Source organism: Myxocyprinus asiaticus, chromosome 14 (assembly GCF_019703515.2).
Source record: "Myxocyprinus asiaticus isolate MX2 ecotype Aquarium Trade chromosome 14, UBuf_Myxa_2, whole genome shotgun sequence".
In the NCBI taxonomy this organism is placed as follows: domain Eukaryota; kingdom Metazoa; phylum Chordata; class Actinopteri; order Cypriniformes; family Catostomidae; genus Myxocyprinus; species Myxocyprinus asiaticus.
In genome coordinates, this window is record NC_059357.1 from 17,312,551 (window position 1) to 17,328,532 (window position 15,982).

Genomic DNA, 15,982 nt, shown 5'->3' on the forward strand with positions numbered 1-15,982 from the left:
GGCCTTAGAATACAGAGAATGCACTAATGAACAGTAAATTACCACGTTTCAATTAAGCATGCAGGTTGGCCTGTTTTTGATTTAATTGTTGCAAGCATTCGAGTATTAACCAGATGCTTTCAACATCTTAGATGGATATAAGAGCAAAATCTGCTTTGTCACTGACGGTTCTCAGTAGTTTTAAACATTGACTGGCAATATATATGGAAATACTTGGAACAACCAAGTAATTGCTATGTTTAGTTTTAGTTTAAAAACATGGTCAAGGTGCTTTTGGATGCATGTATTTATTTACCTGTTGCACAGTGAATTTGAGCATGCTGGGCTGCATGTAAATCACAGCACACTAACATGAGTTTACTTGAAGTTTTAGGGAATGGAGTTGTTCATTTTCCTTTCTCTATTGTGAATCTTTGAAGATATGGTTTCAATTAAAGCCCTACAATTGATGGGGGAATTTTTTGTTCTGTTTTGTCCAGCTGGGGACCCAGATGATCCTCCAAGAATTCCCCAGAATCCAGTCATCAATGGGAACGTGGCCATGGCGGACGGACACAACAACACAGAGGAGGACATGGAGGATGGTATGTAAAATGATGTACTAAATGAAACATGGCATCGTGTATGTTAACACATTATTATGATTATAATTATTATTATATATTTTTTTATTAATGATGTGTCAGGAGAGTTTGAAACAATTTGGAGCGTGAGATTCAAGAGGTAATATGAGAAAACAAAACAGATCTAACTGTTACAACATTTCCTAACAGACACAAGCTGGCGCTCTGAAGCCACCTTCCACTTTGTGGTGGAGCGCTTCAGCAGGCTGAGTGAGTCTGTGCTCAGCCCGCCCTGTTTCGTGAGAAACCTGCCCTGGAAGATTATGGTGATGCCACGCTTTTACCCAGATAGACCCCACCAGAAGAGTGTCGGCTTCTTCCTTCAGTGCAATGCGGAGTCTGACTCCACGTAAGCAATGACTGCCATTACATTTTTGCTGTGCATAATTGTCCTATGAATGAAATGAGTCAACAGGTTTACAGTCAGTACATTTAAATGCACAGTTAGCAGTGGGGTTTTGTGTATTTAAGTTACAGTCTTCATCTGTCTGTTCAAGTATTCATGACACAATAGGTGTGTTCGACTTTATGCAGTGCTGTGCAGGCCAGTCGGTGAAGCACTGCATGTCGGTTAGAAATTTTGTAAGGCTTGAGACATCGCCACCACTGCGTCACCGTGACGTATGCCATCAAATACTCTGAGAGCAGATGTCTCACTCAGCAGCTGCCGTTTATCAGGAGCAGCTGCACGAGCTCTGAATGATGACACAGCTTGTTCATGATTGGCCAGACTCACAACGTGACAACGATTATGTGTTTTATGGGCTGCGTTTCACAATAGCATACTTCACATACTACTCTTACTGCTTCAGCAATGTCAGTCTATGGTTGAAATAATAGTAGTATGGTAGTATGCCATTACCAAGGTGTTTAATCTGACACCTCCAATTTGCAGAAAACTCACACAAATTTATGTTTTTGTAACAGTACATAATATTTGGGGCCTGGGTAGCTCAGCGAGTATTGACGCTGACTACCACCCCTGGAGTCGCGAGTTCGAACCCATAGTGTGCTGAGTAACTCCAGCCAGGTCTCCTAAGCAACCACATTGGCCCGGAGGGTAGAGTCACGTGGGGTAACCTCCTTGTGGTCGTGATTAGTGGTTCTCGCTCTCAATGGGGCGCATGGTAAGTTGTGTGTGGATTGCGGAAAATAGCATGAGCCTCTGTGTGGACTCTCCTCAGTGTCATGCACAATGAGCCACGTGATAAGATGCATGGATTGACGTCTCAGAAGCAGAGGCAACTGAGACTTGTCCTCCATCACCCGGATTGAGGTGAGTAACCGCGCCACCATGAGGACCTACTAAGTAGTGGGAATTGGGCATTCCAAATTGGGAGAAAGGGGGATAAAAAAAAAATAAAAAAACAGTACATCATGTTTATATCATGCTATATTGTTTGTCATAGTAATATCATGTTTATTCATAAAAATAAACATTAAAACTGACTCCTTTATTATTAATCAGCACATAACCTTTTCAAATGAATAATGTTTCTGGTTATAATATGTAAAAGTGAAGAGTCTGTCTGTCTGAATTCCACTTCGTCTGCAATAAAGAAAACAAACATCGCGCTTAAACCGAGATGCAGTTGAAGTCGAACACACCTAATGCATAATTGATTATTTGAAGAAAGGATGTCAGCTGAGTAAGTGTTAAATACGTGTTGTGTATCACCTGTCTTTCGGAGTATGCCCAGGCCAGTTGTGGTCCATAATGTGTATACATGATGGATGAAGCTGAGCTACAATCGCATAATCTAGGTCTGTTTGTCTGACCTTGAAGAAATCAGACTTGTACAATTTCAGTCAGACTAAAGCATTTACATTACATTTTGGTCTGACTTTAATTGATATTTTAAAGTGTATATAAAAGCACTGACTGACCACAGAGGATAATGGTGTCTTTTATTGGTCTGAAGCATTTGAGTTTTTGTATGTGATGACCTTGGGTTAGTTCAAGGAAAATAAAAAATGTTGTCTAGGGCTGCACTATTTGGACAAAATCATATTGTGTTTTTTGTGTGTATGTGTGTGTTTAGAAAAATATTGTGATTTGAACTGCAATTTGATAAAAATTAAAAAAACTAGGAAGTAATTCCTTTTGTCCAAGATTTGGTAATATTATGCCCATGTTCTTCTGCTAATAAAAATATTACACTTTGAGAGTTCACACTTGAGTCCTCTTAAAAAGAACTAAACTTGAACCTTTTTCCCTGCAACCACAAATAAATAAACAGTGAAACAAAGGGGTCTTCCTATTCACATAGTACCTGTCCACTGTGTACATATTTTTGTCCACTTTGTGATAGGGTCTCAGCCCACTATTCATCATTTTTAGAACCCAGTCAACTTGAATAATATATTATTATAATAGTGATTATCATTACTATGCAATACAGTAGTGATGTTTCTGTAATGAAATCTAAACTTGCACGAGGCATTGCTATGCGGTCCAGTTAAACCACTGACTGTCAAGCTTTTATTTTGGCTACAACTGTATGAAGAGTTTGTGTGTAGCAGAGTTCACATTTACAACAGCTGTATAATGTGCTCCTCATTTTAACATCTCTTCCTCTGTCCAAAAATACCTGGTGCCATGGTATTAACTTGTGGTCATACATTTTTAGAATTAAGCAAAAGTGAATCTGGAGAGCTTAAAATATGATGCGCACAGAACAAGTAAGCAAACAGATCTGAACTCTGAGCACGAGATGGAGTTGTGGAGCACAGAACTGCTCTGAAAACAATGTAATGGACTAATACAATACAGATAGGACAGAGCTGCAAGCACATTATTTAATTAAGTAGCAGACCTTTGTGGTTTAATAATCTTATACGGTCATATCGCAATTTTGATTTTATTTCGATTAATTGTGCAGCCCTAATGTCGTCATTTACTCACCCGAGTGTCGTGAATACCCTAAAGGACTTTCTTCCATGGAACACATGAGGGGAAATTTTGAAGTGTGTTTTTGTTTTTTCCTGTCATTCTACCGAACATCTCCATTTGTGTTCCACTGAAGGGAGTCAGTTGGGTTTGGAAGTACACGCAAGTGAGTAAATGACAGAATTTTCATTTATAGGAGCAGAACTAATTTAACTAACTGATTCCTCATTTGTAGGTCCTGGTCATGTCATGCTCAAGCCATGCTCAAAATAATCAACTTCAAGGATGATGAGAAATCCTTCAGTCGCCGCATTAGTCACCTGTTTTTCCACAAGGAAAATGACTGGGGCTTTTCCAACTTCATGTCATGGAGTGTAAGTTGGCACATTTTATGTGATGTTATCAGAGGTGACCAGAGCTAATTGGCTGTAGTTAAGGTGATATTTTGGTTTGATTTAAGGATGTGACGGATCCAGAGCGGGGCTTTGTCGAGGATGATAAGGTCACTTTTGAGGTCTACGTTCAAGCAGATGCACCTCACGGTGTGGCGTAAGTCAACCCTTATGTGACATTCAATGTAGATGACCTTTGCTCTTAAGAGAAAAAAAAGCTGATCTAAGTTTTGGATTTGTTCTCAGCTGGGACTCAAAGAAACACACTGGCTATGTGGGCTTGAAGAATCAAGGAGCCACATGTTACATGAACAGCTTACTGCAGACTCTCTTCTTCACAAACCAGCTTCGACGGGTAAGACATCTGCCTTTCATTATGTTTTTTGGAGTGAATCCTACTGATTGCAGTGTGTACCACATAAGTACTATTTGCTTTTGTCTGATGTCCCCAGTGCTGTACATCCGCCAAATAACTTTCTTTGTTTTTCCACGTAGGCGGTTTATATGATGCCCACCGAGGGAGATGATTCATCAAAAAGTGTTCCCCTCGCCCTGCAGAGGGTTTTCTACGAGCTCCAACACAGTGATAAGCCTGTTGGGACAAAGAAACTGACTAAGTCTTTTGGGTAGGTTTTGTTTTGAATGTTCTGTTTTCAAGCACTTAGAAACTTGACAGTGGTGGCTCAGCGGTTGAGGCTCTGGGTTACTGACCAGAAGGTCAGGGGTTCAAGCCCCAGCACCGCCAAGATGCCACTGTTGGGCCCTTGAGCATGGCCCTTGGCCCTATCTGCTCCAGGGGCACCGTATCATGGCTGACCCTGTGCTCTGACCCCAGCTTAGTTGGGATTTGCGAAAAAAAGAATTTCACTGTATATATGCAAAAATGTATAATGTGTGACAAAATAAAGGCGGCTGCTTCTAACTGACAGTTAGAGTTTGTCCTTGAATGTTTTATGCTCAGAAGTTGGTTTTTATTTATAAAGTAATTTATTTCTGAAAAAACAGGATGTTTAATTAGAAGTAATGTAGGGCAGGACTTGAGGAATTTGATCAGATGGTGGGTATTACATAAGCTGAAGGCAAATTTACTCAAACTGTGCATAAATAGCTTTTTGGCTATTAGTTAAAGCTGAAGTCTGTAATTTCTGTGACACCATTAGCATCACCAAATGAAATTGCAAAATAAATAAATAAATCCCTATTTTCAAATGGATTCCAGACAATTTCCTGTCTTTGATTGGTTATACAAACAGACTTACCCATAATAGGGTCAATTTTGATTTCATGTTGACTTCAATAGTTTTTTTTACAATTGACACATAGGTGATGTTAATATTCCAGTCCACTTTGATGCACCATATACTGTATTTTGTATTGAAAATGTTGTGGTTGTTTCTCAGGTGGGAGACTCTAGACAGTTTCATGCAGCATGATGTACAAGAACTGTGCAGAGTGGTAAGTATCCTTGGATCCACTTGAAACCTTTTTAACTTGTTAAACAATTGAGGGATTAGTTATCAGATGAATGTGACTTGGTCCAACTGTTGTGCACTTTCACCATTTTCAGCTTTTGGACAATGTGGAGAACAAGATGAAAGGAACTTGCGTGGAGGGCACAATCCCAAAGCTCTTCCGAGGAAAGATGGTGGTAAGTCAGTTGGACTCGGTGTTTTCTCTCCATCTCTAATTCGTTGATTCAGCCTCACCACACTTGTATGTTTTCTCCGTTTTTAGTCCTACATCCAGTGTAAGCATGTGGACTATCGTTCAGAAAGAATAGAGGATTACTACGACATCCAGCTCAGCATAAAAGGAAAGAAAAACAGTAAGTGTGGCCTTTTGGCAAGAGATTCTTTGCCTACCTGTCCATTCGTTTCCAAGGAGGTCGTTTTCCTCATGTCTGTTCATTCTAAATGCATGAATTTTCATGAAGCTTGTTACATAGTTACAGGTATGTGTGTGTGTATGTGTATATATATGTGTATATATATGTATATGTATATATATATATATGTATATATATATGTATATGTATATATATATATATATTATTCAGTTGCTATGAATAGGACAATGTTTTGTAATAGAGGTGTGAGTGTGTTACTAATGCAATTTTTTCTGTTCTGCAGTCTTTGAGTCATTCAAAGATTATGTTGCTGTGGAGCAGTTGGATGGGGATAACAAATACGATGCAGGGGAGCATGGTTTACAGGTGAGGATCTCACATACTTCATCACAGACGCACACCTCTCCGTTCCAAGCTTACAGAGCTTTGTTCATTTGTCTTCCAGGAAGCAGAGAAGGGTGTGAAGTTCCTGACTTTCCCTCCTATCCTGCACCTTCAGCTCATGAGGTTCATGTACGATCCTCAGACCGACCAAAATATCAAGATAAACGACAGGTAAGAGCATTTAAGTGCCACAATTTTTTTTGTATTTTAAATTGAAGTGGGTGTTCCTGTAGCTCAACTGGTAGAATGTGGTGCTAGCAACGCCAAAGTCGTAGGTAAGATTCTCAGTGAATGCACAATGATTACAAAATGGTTACCTTGGATACACTGTAGCTTTGGATAAAAGCATCTTCCAAATCAATAATGCAATGTCATGTAAAATTTAGTGTATATGTTAATGGGATAGTTTACCCAAAAATTTAAGTTCTGTCATACTCTGCCTCATGTTGTTCCAAATGTGTATGCCTAAGGAGTTAAGCAGAATGATTAGTTAATAAAAAATACAATTGTTCATTGTTAGTTTGTGTTAGTTCATAGTGTATTAACTAATGTTAACAAATGGAACCTTTTTGTAAAATGTTACCATTTATTACACTTCAAACTCATAATGTATGAAGTAAGCATCATGAATTATGGTGTGGTCAGGGTTAGGGCTGTCAGCAGGGCTGAGAAACTAAATTTGATTCTTCACGTACGTTACCAAAATTCGAATTAAATTAGAATTTAAGTCACTAGATTTTTAAATTGCCATTGTTTCCGAAGTCCACGAGAGCGCAACATACATAAACCAAACAGCGCTGTGTTAATTATTACCAAGAACATTCCTGGCTGTGCATTACATTTTAATCTAAAGTGCATAGAATAATTATCATCATAAAAAAAAGATTTAGCCATTTTGTATTCTCAAATAAGTAAAATGAAGAAACAAGGTGGTTACACTGGTGCCACGGTACTACTCCAGGTTCCTGTTTCATAATAACAGATACAACAGTGTTTTTCATTCAGTACAGTTGTATGTGCGGTAGCAATATTCCCAGATAGTGGTGTTCGGCTGAACTCAATAGTGAAGCAGCGCAAACTCTTGAGTCCAGGAGCTGTTCAAACAGATGAAGTGCAACATAATGAATCTGAAGACTGGAATCTCGAGACATATTTTTCTATGGCCAAAGACCTTCATCTAAGGGGCTGTTCACACTGAACACTTGCTTCCATCCACGCAGTTTTCCATTTGTTTTTCTATGTAACATGCACTAGACTGACGTCTTTGACCATTGCGCCTTGTGTCCTATTCAGCGTCTCGTACAAGAGCACAGTGTTATTAAATGCTGTGTCAAGTTAAAAGAGCCTTTAAAAATGCTTCTCCATACACCTGCATTCTGTTGTTGCTCTGCATCAAGCCTTTTATTTAGCGCAGGGGTCGGCAGCCTATGGCACACGTGCCACCATTGTCATGCAGAGAGGTAATCACTGGCACACAAGAGAGGAATATTTTATTTAAATAAAGTCCCCCGCACCTCCATGACAATCTGCCTCTTGATGTAGTCCTTCCTCAATCACGCAGCGTGTTTTTACTAGTGAGCTGAATGAGAAGCTTAACACTATGGGATAGATCACCCAAAAAAGAAAATTCTCATTATTTACTCGCCCTCATGCCATCCCAGATGTCTATGACCTTTCTTCTGCTGAAAACACAAAGATCAATTCGGCAGCACTTCCCCTTTAGGTGAGTCTTTGTAAGTAAACGTTTCCACTTTGCATAAGTCACTGAGCGCATGACAGCCTATTTTTTTTTTCTTGTTTTATTCATTCCTTTTTCCTTATCTAAACACCTGGTGTAAATAAAAAGATACCACTATCAAAATATGAGATTGCCAACTCCGCGCACAAGCTTCTTAAACCACAATGATGGTGACTCTCAAAACTACATTCTGAAGGAAAATGGGCAAACATACAAAAACAACAATTTTCAGGCTGTCACATTAAAATTACATTAAATAAAATATTCGTCAAATTTTTATGTGACAGCTGTAGTCAGGATAAATGTGTGTCCTTCAGAGAAGGAGATTATGCTCTTAAAATATCCTTCTGAAAGTGACTCATCTAAATAATGTGCTTGTTGACGGAGCACTAACTTGGATGGGTACTGGAGGGTGCACTTTAAGAGACAGTGTATCGGTCTCTCTTTCTTGTGAGGCTAGAGAAATGGAGGCTGAGCCTGACACTTTGTTTTGCCCTGCAGGTTTGAATTCCCAGAGCAGTTACCTCTGGATGAGTTTCTGCAGAAGCCAGATGTGAAAGACCCGGCCAACTACATTCTCCATGCCGTGTTGGTGCACAGCGGAGACAACCACGGGGGCCACTACGTCGTCTACCTTAATCCTAAAGGAGACGGCAAAGTGAGTGTCACCGCACCAATAGTGAGAACCTTTTATTTCAGGGGTCCCAAATATTTATTTAATGGGTTGGCTTTGTGGGTGGCTTCTTGTTGCATGAGATATTTTGTGAATTTTAGGGGCAGAAATGAACCACTGGGCAAAGGCAAAACGCTGTAACTAAACATTTTGTCACAATTGAGTTATGACTGATATCTGGTCTCTCAGGGTTTGTCCTTCTCACTTTTAGTTTGAAAATGCATTAATTTCTCAAAGTTTATGCCTCTCATCCACACTAAAATGGCATCATCCTCCATCCAAAATGGAGTGTTTTAAAAATGCACTCAATTACTGCATACTTTGGAAAACAATTACGTTATGAAACTGAAAACTGATTATTGTAGATGTAGCTTTTGACAATGGGCAGTGACAGACAGGTTGCAAAGGTTCATGTACATATCTAATAAGTAGATTACCATCTGAGTATATTGAACACATTTGGCTGGACATTCAAAAGAGTTTTAAGCCATCTCTTAGTTTCAGTGATGGTGTAGTTACTGCGTCTTGCCTTCTTAGGACAGTGAAGTATTGTATTGTTTTTTTTTTTTTTTAGTTTAGTGGCAAACACTGTTTTGACTTAACCCAAAAATGAAAATTCTCTTATTTACCCTCATGCCATCCCAGATGTGTATGATTTTGTTTCTTCTGCAGAACACAAAGATCTTTAGAAGAATATCTCATCTCTGTAAGTCCATACAGTGCAAGTGAATGGTGACCAAAACTTTGAAGTTTAAAAAAAACATAGATCACTTAAGAAGACATAGATTAAACCACTGGAGTCTTATTAATTACTTTTATGCTGCCTTTTATGTGCTTTTTGGGGCTTCAAAGTTTTGGTCACCATTCACCTGCATTGTATGAACCAACAGAGCTGAGATATTCTTCTAAAAATCTTCATTTGTGTTCTGCAGATGAGAGAAAGTCATACACATCTGCAGGGTTCCCATGCGCCCAGGAAAATCTGGAATTCTGCAATGCAGTTTTCCAATCATGGAAAAGTAATGAAAATTGAGAAAAATACCTAAATGTCCTTGGGATGGGTGTCAAATTCAAAAACGTATAATTTTGTCACTTTTGGTGGCTGCGCATTGTGACAACAAGCCCTGTCACGGACATTCTCTGGTCATCTGCTGTCATCTCTGTTTTGGTCCAACACAGTAGTTTAAGTATATAATTTTATGAATAATGTGATTTAAAAATATTATTTTTTTTTTTTTTCCTCTTTCTCAATTTTATGGCTGTAGTGTTAACTACAAAAACATTTGCGTTGTAAACTTTAGTTAATGACAAAGGTCGGAACGCTGCTAAATAAGGCAGGAACTCGTCATCACAGGCTGTGAAAAGGGTCCATTAAACCACAAAAAGCTACGATTTAATTGTCAATATATAATCTGCATGTGCTGCATGCTTCAAAATGATTGTGTGAAGCCAGCCGCTCATACACTGAAAACACTGCTTTGTGATCATCTCGTGTGCTCTGTGTGTATGGTAATATGACAGAGAGCATAGCGCTCTGAAGTGCTCAGCACATACTGACTATTTAATTAAATTTCAGCTTTTTGGGGTTTAATAATCACACTGGGCCATGTAGCAAACTGCTTATCCAGAGGTAACTACCGTCAAAAACACACAGAAAGGCCTAAATAAAAGGACGTATGAAATGGGGGGGAAAAAGACAAAAATATCTTACTGCTGTATAGTAATGTAATGTTTACTTTTAATTAAATAATAATAATTCTAAGGATTTATTAAAGCAATATCTCACATCTGTAATGTTCTGTTGTGCAGCACTTAATTTGACATCTCCAATGTTGTTCCAAATTTTAAGGGTTTTCGTAAAAGCACTTCATTTGATAATGCAATGTTATGTAAAAAAAAAAAAAATTTAGATTATTTTATTTGAATAACGTTTTAATGATTTAATTTGATTGGGCACAATTTTGATTATTAAATTTAATTAAGCTGACGAATACAGAAATTGAGGGAAAAAACAACCATCCAATAACCACAATGCACATCATGACCTCTCATATGTTTTTGCTTAAATATTACACCTGTTGAGCACAAAATATCCTGGAAATATCCTGGAAAATTGCCTTAAAGAGTGGGAACCATGATCTGAGATGGCATGAGGGTGAGTAAATTATCAGAGAATTTTCATTTTTGGGTGAACTATTCCTTTAGGATTGTTTTTGTTTGGTGTTTTGTTTGACTTTGATCTACTGTGACATGTTTTATGAAAAATAAAAATGTCAATTGTTCCTTAAATGTTTGTTCGTCTTTCAGTGGTGTAAATTCGACGATGACGTCGTTTCTCGGTGCACTAAAGAAGAGGCCATCGAACACAATTATGGCGGTCATGATGATGACTTGTCGGTGCGTCATTGCACCAACGCATACATGCTGGTGTACATCAGAGAATCCAAGCTCAGTGAGTTCCATTAACTTCCATATATTTTTATTGCACCTGCTGTGAGGTAAATTTGCTGTAGCATTACCATTTTACCATGTAGTAATTACAATCCAGCTGTGACTGCATAAGTGGCTGGCAGGCACTAATCGGCACCCAGCAGATACCTTTAGCAATGTACTAAATCAATCTATCAGCCCTTCTAACTCAAAACCACCATATTCTCTTTCGTGTTTTTGTGACCTGTATTTGTTTTCATAAGTGCTGTTCTCGTGTCCAGGTGAGGTCCTGCAGCCGGTCACAGACATGGATATCCCTCAGCAGCTGGTGGAGAGGCTGCAGGAGGAGAAGAGGGTGGAGGCCCAGAAGAGAAAAGAGAGGCAGGAGGCTCATCTTTACATGCAAGTGCAGGTATGAAGCCACTTCATGTCTCCTGCATTCCCAATCACTCTCAGGCATGCCAAAGACGCATGCAAGAACTCAGTCTTACCATTGAGTCTTCCCGAAAGAAGAATCTATTTGGTCCATTTATTCTGCTAGATAAAATGGGTAATTTCAGGTTTTTGTTGTTAAATCCTCAAAGTTTAGACTTGGGGGTGCCGTTTACGCAACACTTTTTTTAAATTATTTTTTTGTGCTGTGTCAAGTTGAAAAAAGTTTCAACTTAAAAATGCATCTTAAGACACTGTGTTTTGTCATCAATTGCACTGCATCTAGCTTTTTTCAGCGCTTGGTCTGCAAGGCCCCTTAAATTGCATGCTATTTCTGTGTTTCTATTTCTCAAGTAATTCAATATCTTTGTCTTACTGTAGATGGTGACAGAAGACCAGTTCTGTGGACACCAGGGCAATGACATGTATGATGAGGAGAAAGTAAAATACACAGTGTTCAAAGTTCTGAAAAGTTCCACTCTTGCTGAGTTTGTTCAGAACCTCTCACAGACCATGGTAAGATTTTCTTAAGATTTCATCCTCCTCCTGATCCCCAGCGTGCAGTTATTTTCCGTTATCCACTTTAGTTTTCTATGACATACTTTGTGTATTTCTCGATTTTACAACTTAGTTCTGTGTTTAAAAGGATAGTTTATCCAAAAATGAAAGTACTCTCATTATTTACTCACCCTCATGCCATCCCAGATGTGTATGAGTTTCTTTTCTCTGCAGAACACAAAGGTTTTTAGAAGAATATTTCTGCTCTGTAGGTCCTCACAATGCAATTGAATTGGTGACCAGACCTTTCAAGCTCCAAAAATCACGTAAAGGCAGGATAAAAGTAATCCATATGACTCCAGTTTTAAAATCTGTCTTCAGAAGCTATATAATAGGTATGGATGAGAAACAGATCAGTATTTGTGTCTTTTCTTTTTTCAATAATATTTCACTTTCACATTCTGAAAGTGGAGATCTATAGTAAAAAAGGACTTAAATATGTATTGGTTTCCCACCCAAAGTGATTGCATTGCTTCAGAAGACAAATTAAACCACTGAAGTCATATGGATTACTTTTATGCTGCCTTTATGTGATTTTGGAGCTTTGGAGGTCTTTCTGGTCACCATTCACTTGCATTGAGGACCTACAGAGCCGAGATATTCTTCTAAAAACCTTTGTTTTTGGTCTGCTCATACACATCTGGGATGGCATAAGGGTGAGTTAATGATGAGAGTTTTCATTTTTGGGTGAACTATCACTTTTAACCATATCAAGATGCCTGTTGATATAGTCATGTTCAGAGATCTTGAGTTATCGGGGTCCAGAAGTTGTAGATATAGAGAATTTATGTGAGATTCGTTGTTTTTTCTAGTGTCCATGAAGATGTTTTAGTATCATATAGATTTTTTTTTTTTTTTTTTTTTTTTTTTTCTTCAGGGTTTCCCACAAGACCAGATGAGATTGTGGCCAATGCAGGCCAGAAGCAATGGCACTAAACGGCCGGCCATGTTGGATTACGAAGCAGATTGCAACAAGTCTGTAAGTCTGTGCAATTGTTCTGTAACTGTTGCTACTGTAGAGTAATTTTTGTTTTACATATTGCTCTGCACATCAGAATTAAGCTGTTTACCTCAATGTCTTATGCAGATGATCGACTTGAGCGATAATGAGAACCCATGGACAATATTTCTGGAAACGGTAGATCCAGAATTGGCTGCCAGTGGTGCAACGTTACCCAAGTTCGACAAAGACCGTGAGTTTCAACATCTGTTTCTAACTTAAGAATATTGTCATTGATGCTGTAGATGTTTGATAAATATCTTGCTGGGAAGTGAATAATGAATACAAATAGTTGTCTCTGGTTCTGATAGTGTTGACAACTAGTTTGTTTTTGCTTTCAGATGATGTTATGTTGTTCTTGAAGATGTATGATCCAAAAACCAGAAGCTTAAATTATTGTGGACATATCTACACACCTATATCCTGTAAAATACGTGAGTAATCAGAGCAGTGTATAATAGGATTGTTTCAATCAAAGAAGTCAATCCTTTAAGTTTATTCTACATTTTCTAACCCAAACAGGAGACTTGCTGCCCGTTATGTGTGAAAGAGCAGGTTTTCAGCAGGGAACTAGCCTTATCCTCTATGAGGTAAGACATTTCAGAGTATTCATAAGCACATGGACTTTTTTTTTTTTGCATTAAAGGTGGTGTGTAATGTTTTCAACGTTAAAATGCTTTCTCCGTTCCCAGATTAATTTAAAGGGGACCAGTTATGCAAAACTCACTTTTACATGGTGTTTGAACATAAATGTGAGTCAGCAGTGTGTGTACACAACCACCCTACAATGTTAAAAGTCCACCCACTCCTCTTTCTTATATTTCTATTAATCAAAAACAGTGTCTCAAAATGACTGGTTTTGGTATCCGCTCTAAAGTGACGTCACTTTAGAGCAGGCCTCGCCCACGACTGGTGACGGATTCCACCCTATTATCATAGATCCTCCCCTGAGTGATCGACACACAGTCCGCCATTTATTTCCACGCTGGAGTAGCTACATTGAGAAGAATATTGTCTCAACTTCATAAGCGTCATACGTGTTCTGTTGTAGGCTGTAAAAGTGAACATAAGAGTCTTCATGTACTCCCGGCATCAGAGCCACTGAAGACGCAGTGGGCGAGTTTTGTTTTTGAAGAAAATTTTCCCCAAAACATACCAAAATTCGTGTATGTTTGAGCAAATCATTTTACACTGGACTGCTTTGTGAATGAGGGTCAATATAAAGCAGGCTTTTCTAAATATTTGATTCTCAAGCATGGATCAGTACCAACTGTTCATCTTCCAGCTTTATATCCTGAAGATGTAAGTGTCGCACTTTATATTTTGTGAATGTTTGCAAATCGCATGATTCAAGACAACCCCCTAAAATGTCATGTCTCGTTATAGTGCATAGCTAACATCTATAGTATCCGAAGCACCAGCTGTAAAGGCACAGCCCTGTTCCGGAAAGGGGGCGGGGAGCAGCAGCTCACTTGTGTTTAAAGAGACACACACGAAAACAGTGTGTTTTTGATTCCACCCAAAAAGAGGCATTTACAACATGGTATAATAAATGATCCGTGGGGTATTTTGAGCTGAAACTTCACTGACACATTCTGGGGACACCTGAGACTTGTATTACATCTTTTAAAAAGGAGCATAATAGGTCTCCTTTAAATAGACAACTATAAGCAAGCCATTTATAGGTTGATTTCCCTAAAAAGTATAAACAATGCAGCTCTGTGACACTTATCAAAACATTGCTTTTAGTTTGAAAAGACACATTGGCTCAACAAATGTTCTGCATATGGTGCCACCATGCTGCAAAATTTACAGTTCACATCTAACTAAAGTTGCAAAGTGATATGCTGTGTCTTTTTGGTTCATCTGATCAGCAAAATCAAAATATACCTAACTAATTTGTAATGAGAAATGCACAGATAAATTAGGAAATAGGGAAATAAGGAATTGGCCTAAATAGAAGCCTATAGCTTAAACTGTTTTCTCTTCTACAGGAAGTTAAACCGAATTTAACAGAGCGAATACAAGACTATGATGTCTCCCTGGACAAAGCTCTGGATGAGCTGATGGATGGAGACATAATTGTGTTCCAGAAGTAAGTATTGATCATTAGGGTTGGGAATTGAGAACTGGTTCCTTTTTTTTAAAAAAACATTTTTTTAAATACCAGTACCTTTTGATTTTCATGAATTTTGGTTCCGTTAAAGGTTCTCACACGTGCAATTTTCCGCCAATGTGGACCATACACTGTACTAAAGTATTCTGACTGTGTTTCCTGCAGTGCATTTCAGCGGCATACTGCCCTCTACTAAATCTACAGTTTTAAACGCACAACATGCCCAGCGTTGTCAAATCCTAAACAAATTACTCTTATGAGCTGGTTCTTTTGATAGGCAATCTGCATGAAACAAACAGCACATCCAGTGTAGTATGTTTTCCAATCAAATGACTCTTATGAGCCAGTTCTTTTTAGTGAATAAAAACACTTATACGTCAAAGCAGTTATTGAATGAATCGTATACTGATGCACAAGTAACGAATGTGCTCGAATTTAATCGGAACCATAATCATTAAATTCCTTACAATTCCCATCCCTATTCATCACCTTATATCTGCATTAATTTTTCCCAGGTTAACAGGGCTTTGAAATGTATTGTTCTTTCATCGTGTTTTCGCCAGGGATGATCCTGAAAATGACACCAGTGAGCTGCAGACTGCGAAAGACTACTTCAGAGACTTGTACCACCGTGTGGACGTCATCTTCTGCGACAAGACCATTCACAACGACCCAGGCTTTGTTGTGACGCTGTCAAACCGAATGAACTACTTCCAGGTTGGTTTTTGAGATGAGAATCTGCTGGGATGAGTCTTTGCAACAATCTGCAACTCTGTGCTTAACCTCTGGGAAATACAGTCTTATCATATTTCTTGTGTTTTCAGGTGGCAAAGACTGTTGCGCAGAGGTTAAACACTGACCCCATGCTCCTACAGTTCTTCAAGTCACAGGGGTAGGTTT

The 15,982-nt window shown here is 38.6% G+C and overlaps 1 protein-coding gene across 5 annotated transcripts in view; it reads left to right on the plus strand.

Moving 5' to 3' along the window:
* Positions 1 to 15,982, plus strand: part of LOC127451140 (ubiquitin carboxyl-terminal hydrolase 7-like) — a 28,310-nt gene that overhangs the window by 2,460 nt on the left and 9,868 nt on the right. For 3 of the 5 annotated variants that reach the window (XM_051715595.1, XM_051715594.1, XM_051715591.1), the window contains exons 2-23: positions 480 to 584; positions 774 to 972; positions 3,749 to 3,887; positions 3,974 to 4,062; positions 4,152 to 4,260; positions 4,401 to 4,531; positions 5,306 to 5,360; positions 5,473 to 5,553; positions 5,640 to 5,730; positions 6,035 to 6,117; positions 6,197 to 6,306; positions 8,375 to 8,552; positions 10,854 to 10,998; positions 11,258 to 11,388; positions 11,790 to 11,924; positions 12,844 to 12,945; positions 13,054 to 13,159; positions 13,308 to 13,400; positions 13,489 to 13,556; positions 14,961 to 15,061; positions 15,646 to 15,799; positions 15,907 to 15,974. In XM_051715595.1, coding sequence (XP_051571555.1) covers positions 480 to 584; positions 774 to 972; positions 3,749 to 3,887; positions 3,974 to 4,062; positions 4,152 to 4,260; positions 4,401 to 4,531; positions 5,306 to 5,360; positions 5,473 to 5,553; positions 5,640 to 5,730; positions 6,035 to 6,117; positions 6,197 to 6,306; positions 8,375 to 8,552; positions 10,854 to 10,998; positions 11,258 to 11,388; positions 11,790 to 11,924; positions 12,844 to 12,945; positions 13,054 to 13,159; positions 13,308 to 13,400; positions 13,489 to 13,556; positions 14,961 to 15,061; positions 15,646 to 15,799; positions 15,907 to 15,974 — 2,473 coding nt within the window. The remainder of the gene's footprint in view (positions 1 to 479; positions 585 to 773; positions 973 to 3,748; positions 3,888 to 3,973; positions 4,063 to 4,151; positions 4,261 to 4,400; positions 4,532 to 5,305; positions 5,361 to 5,472; positions 5,554 to 5,639; positions 5,731 to 6,034; positions 6,118 to 6,196; positions 6,307 to 8,374; positions 8,553 to 10,853; positions 10,999 to 11,257; positions 11,389 to 11,789; positions 11,925 to 12,843; positions 12,946 to 13,053; positions 13,160 to 13,307; positions 13,401 to 13,488; positions 13,557 to 14,960; positions 15,062 to 15,645; positions 15,800 to 15,906; positions 15,975 to 15,982) is intronic. The other 2 variants (XM_051715593.1, XM_051715592.1) reach the window with 1 other exon arrangement.